This window comes from Kryptolebias marmoratus, linkage group LG12 (assembly GCF_001649575.2).
Source record: "Kryptolebias marmoratus isolate JLee-2015 linkage group LG12, ASM164957v2, whole genome shotgun sequence".
Taxonomy (NCBI): domain Eukaryota; kingdom Metazoa; phylum Chordata; class Actinopteri; order Cyprinodontiformes; family Rivulidae; genus Kryptolebias; species Kryptolebias marmoratus.
This window is the reverse complement of record NC_051441.1, coordinates 22,310,373-22,319,296: the sequence shown is the minus strand read 5'-3', so window position 1 is coordinate 22,319,296 and position 8,924 is coordinate 22,310,373. Positions and strand designations below refer to the sequence as shown.

Here is an 8,924-nt window from a genome sequence, read left to right as displayed (position 1 = left end):
CACGTGACTATATAGAGTCACGTGGGTCACCGGCAGGTCACAGGTGACTTTGTCGTGATTAGTACTCGACCTGCGCATGCGCAAGAATGATCATTCAGTGCTTGAAGCACCGCCTCTGGCGGTCATCCGGGATTCATAGAACCGTAGTTACAACTGTAACTTTCGTTCTTTCCTCATGAAACCATCTATTTTGTGACATGGACAAGTTCCTCCTATAGCAAAACACTACCACAGCATGATACTACTGCTCCTGTACTTCACAGCTGGGATGGTGTGAACTTCCCTCTTTTCTTCCCAATGCAACAATGGTCTAACAGTTGAATTTTAGTTTCATTTAGGGCTGCAACTACTGATTACTTTTCTCTGATTAGTAAATATTTTTAACTTGTCTCTGTTTGTGTGTGCAGCTCTGGTTCATGTTACCTTACCTGCTTTAGTCTGCACACCTGTGAATATCACCTTCATGTCTCTGCATTAATATAGTATAACATGATGTTATACTATTGAAGGTTATTGCAGGTTATTTTCTTTAAGTGTGTGTGTTATTAACATCCCACACTTAAAGAAAATAACCTGCTCAATCTACCCTCAATTTTTGTTTTCAGTAAAATGTTCACACAGTTTTGAAAGTCTGTTTTGATTTTTATCCAGCTCCTAGTCCTCATGTTCTTTTTAGAACGTAGACTGTAAGTAGTCTTGGCAAACAATGACAATACTGCCCCCAGATGTTCCAGTCATGCATTGCAGTTACAAAAAAATATTTGTGTGGATCCTTATGACTGGAGCTGTTACACATATTTTTCACAAAAACATATTCATCTCAGGAACAAAGAACCCTTCTTCTTCCTAAGCAGTATGATGAAAGACTATTCTCATAGTGTTTATACTTGTGTATAATTGTTTGAACATATGAACGTGGCAACCTCCGGCATGTGGAGTGACATCATGATTTTCCCATGATGTCACACAAAGAAGCAATGTGTTGAGATATGCCTCCAATTATCTTGCATTTTGTCATCTAACTTATCAAAAGCTCCCAAAGCCATCATCTGGGCTTTCCCAAATTGTTTAAATGTGTAATAATCTTAGTGTAAGTAAACTTATGATTTAAAAAAAAGTAAAACATTGTGTATTCCCTCATTATGTGGGAATAAATAATGTTGGGAATCCTAACTGAGCTAAAACAGGAAAAGTTTAGTCTGATTAATTGTCAGTGAGGAACAAATGGTTGTCTTTTCATGAGGTATATGTAAACATCTGTTTTCAACTGTATATATACTATCATATTAGAAGAAGCTTAATAGGATAAAGAACCGTATTGTTATTTATTTTACACAAACTGTGCTTACCTTGAGCTGCTTCATCTGGGTCTGCAGCTGTTTCACCTCTGTCTGAAACTGCTCCATCTCCTCACTGCTGTAGCTGCATTCTGAGTCATATGTCTGGAGACACACCCATAGGCACACACAGCAACAGATGGTTTTACATTTGTCTAAATTTAGTGACTTTTATTCCTCCATCCTATGTGTTTTTTCTTTTGTGTGGACAGCTTAATAGGCAAATACTTTGGGAGAACCTTACAGGTGAGTGAAAGGCTGATGTGTCCATTAGGCTTGCTGCTTCATGATAAGAGAAAGTGAAGGGACCTGCCCCTAAACCCAGATCCTCCAGGTCTTGCTGAAAGATGTTCCGGCAAGCTTCCACAAAGTCTAAGAGCCAACAGAGAAGCAAAAATATAAAAAAACAACTGTTACTGACAAAGCCTGGTAACCCTCTGTGATGACAGTTAGGAGAAACATGTCTGGAGTTTGTTTATGTCTTAAAATAGACTAAATAAACATAATCTGGAAAGATTTTACAGATTTTTTTTTTGTTGATTTGTTTGGGAAGGTTTTCAGGTTGGCTGCCTGGAGGCTGCATTGCCCAAAATGGTGCATAAAGTGAAAAAGAAAGTTTTTTTTCTTTTCTTTTTTCTTTCAATCTGAACATCATTTACTTCATAAATGTAAAATATTCATTAGCTTAAACAGGTTACAATACATGTCATTTTAAACGTAAAAGCATAATTTGCTAATGCAGACCATGCTTATCAGAAAAGATGACATAAAGACAAAAAGGGAACTCTGAGTTATTTGGCTGGAGTTCAGGGCCTCAAGGTATAAATAAATGCAGAGAAAATGGAGGTGAATTGTCAGAGCTATGCGAAGAGGCACTTTTATGCTGTTGTGTGTGTAATTGGGAGTGGGTTAGGTGTGGTCTTTTTCCTAAAATTTAATTATTACCTTTCCTTAGATCTTGCATAGTTTTTAAAAAATGTATGTATCTGTGGTATGCTTGTGAAGACTGTTGACCTAGGAGTTGAATGGTGTGATGGGGAAGATGCTGTAGAGGCTGCTCCTATTCTGAAGGAATGGGCAGAAAACTTTTCTGGTGGCTGAAAATACAAGGTGCAGATGATGGTGGAACAAGTGATGTTAGACAGTGCTGCCAATTTCTGTAATAAAAAAAAGATTATGAGGCATGGCATTTTGAAGCCTTTGAATGTTGATGTAGCAAACAAGAGGTTTGTTAGGACTAAGAGATAGTGACTTTTCCAAAGTGGTTTGTCTTGCTTCTTTTAATGGTGAACATAAGGGTTTCTTGATCAAGGACTGATAAGCAAGCAAGGCAGAGGTCAACTGATGGATTGAAAGTGAAGGAAGTGGTAGTGTACTCAGAACACCTCAGGAATTCAAAGGACAGTAAAAACATGGCTTCTAGAATGGGGGTTATAGATGGAGAGAAGATGCAAGACTGAAGTGTTCTTAAACAGTTAAGTGAGACGGTTGCAGTAATAGGATGGCGATGAGGTGGTAAACATGGTGCTTTCTTCTGGATTCCTTTGAGTAAAAATAGAACTTGGGATTGACTGGAAGACATGTTGTGTTCCTGTAATGAGTTTATAGAAGAAGTTAATTCCAGCCAGGTATGTCTTAAGTATAGATTAATGTAGTTTTGAGGTTATGTTGGAATAATTGAGGTATGGAAATGTTTTAGGGAAATTGTCTGAATGGAATCGAATGGAGTAGATAAGGTGAAAGCTCTGAAAGCTTTTCCAAACTGTTAAAAAGTACTGAAAAAAAGTACTGTGGAGCAAAAGGTTTGATCTTGGGCATGATGAGTGAGATGGTTGGAGACCAGGCTGGGTTTGGTTGGGTGTTTCCAGATTTTTCCACCAGAGGGCGGGCTGGCAGGTTTCCTGCTGACGCACCTGCTGGGAATCATCGTTACCTAGAGGAGTATATGAGCTGCAGGCTGTCAGTCCCTCCTCGCCAGAGTGTTTGCCTGTATTGGTACACAGAGCCCTTCGTTGAGTAACTGAACAGACTTAAGTTTGACATTTCAGTACCTCGTGACCTGACTTTTTTGTGAATCTTCTCCAGGACACTTTCAAGCTCCTTTGGGAAGTCCTGAGTCCTTGGAAGACTTTTGGAGGAACTCTCTCGTGACGGCGTGAGCTTCAAACCTGTCGTCCCTCCAACGCGGTCGTCCCACCGACCTCTCCTAGCCAACCCCCCCTAAGGATAACAATCACTGAGTCCCCGGACTGGAGCCAAGGAACACTTGATCGCCTTAGAAAAGTTTGTGCTATAAAGAAATAAACTTTTTTTCTAAACCAACTTTCTCTCTGGGTGTTTCTGCATGTGGGCCCGGAACATTAAACCCACCATGACAGATATAGACGATGTTCAAAAGAGGAAGGTTCCCAAAAATGAAGGAGCTTGAGCTGGATGACGGTCTAAAGATGGCACTAAGGTCCTAAATTTCTGAAAATAAAAAATAAATAGTGAGTCGGCTGTGGAATTCATATAACTTGGAACATTAGCAACTTTGATGATAAACGGATGTAGGATGGAGTGCCATGTGAATCTGTGGAGAAAAGGTATAAGCGAGAGTTAGAACAGCCTTTGATTATATGGAATATGGACTGGTTGTGTGAGTGATTTAAAATTACTGTGCTGGCGCCAGAAGATGGCTGTGAGCACAACTAGGGAGAGTTTTCAAAGGACAATGAGTGTCTCTAAAAGATGGGAGGCAAACACGTCATCTAGCAAAGGGGAAGAAAACCAATGGCCTTGGTAAAAATCACCAAAACTGACTGAAGGGGCTGTATCTGTAAAGAGCTGGATGTCTTCTGGAGAAGAAGTGTTCTGCAAACGGAAAGTCATGCACCAATCTGGACAAAAGACTATGTGATATAGTCTAAGCATAATTTTGCTACCTTTACACAAACTACATATCAAAACAAAAATCATAACCTTTACCTGTTTTTTTCCCTCTTACCTGCGATAGGGAGTGGAGATGGAAATTAGCTAGAAAGCTATAGTTTGGTGCAGTGCATCTCTACTCAATTAGTTTTTTTTTTTTAAAAAGTGTCCTGTCGTGGCATTTCAGGCGTACCATAGATGGCTGCCTACATGTGTCAGGACAGATTTGCTCTACAAAAAGGATATCTCAAGATGAAATCTTAATTACTTTATTTATTTTATTGAATCAAGACTCAATCTAGCATCAGAGAAGGCAGGCCACATTGTTGTAACCTGTTTGTATGACCTTCAAACATCAGGATTATTTGTGAATCCATGCGTGAAGGTGTGTGTGTGTGTGTTGGTGGGTGAGCGTGTGTGTAGCAGAATGACAGAAAGACTGACTGTACAGGAAACAGATAAAAGAAAAGAAGGAAAAAAAAGTTTATTCATGTTATGTGGGTGTATATGTGCGAGTATGCCACCTAGAGATGCACGATTAATAGAGTGCCGTGAACAGTAGAAAGCTCGCTATCTACAGCACCCAAGAGCAGAAAGGATAGGTGGATCCAGCCCCAGAGGGCCGCAGAAGCCCCAGGCAAACAGACACCCGGCACCACCCCAAGGCACCTGCACGTCAACACAGCCCTTGGCACAGAAACTGCACAGCACCAAGCAGAAGAAGCACCCCCACAGCCTCCAACACACCGGCCAGGCACCAGTCCAGAAGTCCAGTCTAGAAGGCGCTATATAAGTACAGTCCATTTTTTTCTTTTTACAAATATGTTCTACGTTTTCTTCTTAGGGGGGTTTGTTTAAAGTAAATTAAAAACAAACAAGAAAACAAAAAGAAAGTATTTGTTTCTTTATCTTGTTGAACTAAACCTATACTAAACTCTGACCCCCAAACAAAAGTATGTACTAAACTGTGACATTTGGACTGTTCTATCTCTAGTAATAGTGTAAATCTCTGAATCCAACTTCTTGTCAGTCTGTTGAACAACCACTGACGAGACAGCAAAAGCAAAAATAAAGAAAACTTCTGACAAAGAACCAAGACACAATTAAAATGATCCAGTTACTGTAATAATGCTAAAAAATATATGTTCTTTGTGGTTCCAGCTATACTTTAGCAGGACATAAGCACTGTACCCTAAAAGTTGGTTTGGTAATTCAACACTGCCAATAACAAAAATGTACCATTAATTCTGGTACCCAAAAAAAATGTAAACGTTAATGGAAATTGCATTTTATGTGACTGTCAGAGGAAGCCAGGGTTGCTGAAGAAGATTTACACTGACTGAAGAAAGACTCCATGCAGAAAGCCCTCAGCTGAAGTTGGCACAGAATTGTCTTGTTGAAAGACAACCAGCCTCTTGTTTTAAACATCAACAGGTATGGACAGGTAATTCAGCTGGGGACGACTGAAATGTTTCCCTTTCACAGGCTGCCTGGATAGAAACACAACATGACACTGTGCTCAAGTGTCCCAACCAGTAAGCAGCATGCAGCCATCACACAGAACTTGGGATATGACAGTATCTCAACACAGATCTTTCTTATTGCTGCTGATAAAATTGGAAGTATTCATGACTTGTTTTAGTGTGTGTAGGTGTGTGTGCCACACCTCCATATGCCACAGTGCCTTGTGGGTCTGGGGCCAGACTCTGCCTCAGCTTCTTCCTCTTTTCTTCACTGACGTCCAAGCCAAGGAAAGACAAAGCCTGAAACAGATGTACAAAAGTGATTTTTATCTCTCTGATCTACTGAGCTCCAATCCCTTACAAAAGTATTCAACTCTTTTTATATTTTGTTGCTTTACAATCTGTAATTTAATTAGATTTTTAATTTTATTACAAGCAATAATTAAAAAAAAGAAACAAAAAGGAAAATTCTGAAAATTATGTATATTGAGGAAATGTTTTAATTACCTAAAAAATATGAAACTGTAAAATGGAGCATGCATTTGTGGCAACAAAACTCAATATATTGTGACACCACCTTTTGAATCAGTTCAAGCATCAAGTCATTTTTGTCCACGTTTGTGAAAAAAAAAGTACAGGGTGTTTTTCTTAAATCAATGGTTTTTTTTCTGTTGTTGTTTTTTATTTGGTCACTCTTCCATGAAGCCCAGCTCTGTGCAGCTTTTGGTGGTTCTATGGACAGATCCTCTCATCTCCCAGCTCCACCATGGCTATCTTTGGCCTCTTGGATGTTTCCCTGATTAAAGCCTTCCTTACCCACTCTGTGAGTTTTAGTGAATGACTCTGTTTTTGGTTTGCTGTGGGCGCATCATCATTCCATTTCTCCGGGAGAACTTCGAACATGTTCCGGGGTGGCGGGGGACATTGAGTCCGAGTGGGCCATGTTCCGTGCCTCCATTGTTGATGCGGGTTATCGGAGCTGTGGCCGCAAGGTGGTTGGTGCCTGTCATGGCGGCAACCCTTGAACCCTGCGGTTCTGATTTTTTAAAATTATTTTAAGTAGTCTACATGTCAAGTTTGCTGTTGCTTTTAAACAATGAAAGTTTATGATCTAAAGTGTGAAACTTGTTTTATTGCAACAAAACATTTTCACCTTTAATGAGGGGCTACAGAAATTCTTATTAGGAAAAACTTTATATGTATTTTATTATTTATTTAGTTCACACTGAAACACCAATGCCCCAATACAAATACTAGTAAGAGATCAAATAAATATATACAGTATATAAAACTATAGATTGTTGGAGCGAGGGTGGAAATATTTTTAGCTTATCTTTTTAAGTGACTGGTAAAGTATTTTTTTACAAAAAAATATTTTCCTGTTTGATGTACAGAACATCAAACAGAACAAAAAAATCATCTTTTTTCTTTAATAAAGTCTAATGAACTGCAATCGTCAACCATAAAACCTGATCAATTTCTAAAAATTGTCATGAACTGGGTGGAAGGAGGCGAACCCTGAGCACAGACTCATGGTGATAAAAAAAAAACTTATTGAGAAACAAAAGGCAAACCCAAAACAAAAGCTGACGTGGCAGCAAAATCTAAATTAAATAAAAAAAAAACACTATTTAAACAAAACATGAACAGACCTGCGACAAGAGAAACCACTGGGAGACGAGAAAGCACAAGCAAACGAAGGATGGCACATCAGGGAGGCAAAGAATGACAATGAACCAGCAGAGAGGTAGAGAATCTGACCGGGTATTAAAGGCAGAGGGTGATTAGTGGAAGTGGGCACAGGTGAGATGATTAAGGAGCTAGAGGCAGGTGTAGATGGGTGAGAATGGGGAAGAGAGAGAGAGTGACTGAGGAAAAGTGAATGTTGGCTGAGGCACAGGGAAGAGACAAAACACAAACAATAAACTATAACTGAAACATGAAGACAAAAACATAATTCCAAAACTCAGATTCTAACAAAAATGTGCCACAACAACCTCTTTACAGAACCTTAGAATCCATTTAGCAAATACTTTTCACAGAAGACTTTGTTGCAAAGAAAGAAAAAGAGCTGCTGATTGAATTATATTAAAAAAAGAGAACTCCTTTTGGTGAAACTTTACTGTGTGTGATATTTAGACAGTCAAGATGGGCAAACATTTTCAATAAGAGCCACTCTTTACTTTACACACTGAAACTTCAATCTTGTACGCTTGACATACGACCATACTCTCCAGTTCACACAGCACCTTTCTACAGTAGCACTTATACAGCTTTCCATCGGCACAATGACCCACCTTGACTTCATCCTTCTTATTATTAGAAAAAAAAAATCTTCAAGGATTTGCACCGATAATCTGTTGTCAGAGACTAAAAATCTGGGAATAGGTACATGTACGCCTACTGATTTCTTTTGTTCAGGACCTCAGTTCACATTGTTGAGTGCTGGAGGCTGCAGACACTCAGACACCAACCTAACTTGAGTCCAATGGCTGGTCAAGTGAAAAACATCCAAGTGATACTCTCTCTGAGACCGTGGTAACATTCACCCAGCTGACACAACTGTTGGAACAGCTTCAAACCAAATGTGAAACTTTTCTCTGCTCTCTGTATTCACTGGCATCCACTGAGTATTACTGTCCAAAGATGCAAAAAGGGCTCACACTCCAAGGTTTACCAGTGAACCATATTATACTAGCTCTCTGGGCTGACAAATCAGTGATCAGTCAGGATTTTTACAACATCTTGGTTCAGAACCAACCTGACCTTGAGATGGTGAGACAGACATTTTGCTTTCCAGTGGATTGAAAGCCAACCACCATCCACACTACCAAGAGCATTTGCGCCTTCACATTGCATTGGAACAACTGAACACATCTCAATCCCTCCAGGCATTTTTTGTGATTGTTGCGGGCTAAAATGCCTGGTTTCGCGGGGCATTTTCCTAAAAATTGCGATGAAAAGTTGCGATTTTTCTTTTTACTAAAATCAATAAAAAACCATACCTTTTAATATATAAACCAAGAGTACTTACTAGTTTTGTAAGATAATTACCAACAAAAATTGACATTCTCAAAAGGTGCTTTATTTGAGAACTTTGATAGCTTCTAAACTGACATTCATGAGCATTTCTGGATTGTCCCTGGTCTGCAGCTCTCCTCACATGTTTTGCAGACACAAAGTGTTTGTCGATGCGTTTATGTTCCATGATTAC

At 39.3% G+C, this 8,924-nt stretch overlaps 1 protein-coding gene across 8 annotated transcripts in view; it reads right to left on the bottom strand.

Moving 5' to 3' along the window:
- Window positions 1–1,294: 1,294 nt before the first annotated feature.
- The window catches only part of si:dkeyp-72e1.9 (syntaxin-binding protein 4), a 129,873-nt gene continuing 122,243 nt past the window's right edge, over window positions 1,295–8,924 (bottom strand). Inside the window, exons 14-17 of one of the 8 annotated variants that reach the window (XR_005233853.1) lie at window positions 5,914–6,010; window positions 3,708–3,909; window positions 3,389–3,557; window positions 1,595–1,709 (exon numbers count right to left, since the gene is read on the bottom strand). Coding sequence is in view for 3 of the 8 variants with exons in the window: in XM_037978726.1 (XP_037834654.1) it covers window positions 1,326–1,442; window positions 1,582–1,709; window positions 5,914–6,010 (342 nt within the window). In the remaining 5 variants the exon portion in view is untranslated. Of the gene's footprint in view, window positions 1,443–1,581; window positions 1,710–3,388; window positions 3,910–5,913; window positions 6,011–8,924 lie in introns of those variants that run through there. The other 7 variants (XR_005233856.1, XM_037978726.1, XM_017438532.2 and 4 more) reach the window with 7 other exon arrangements.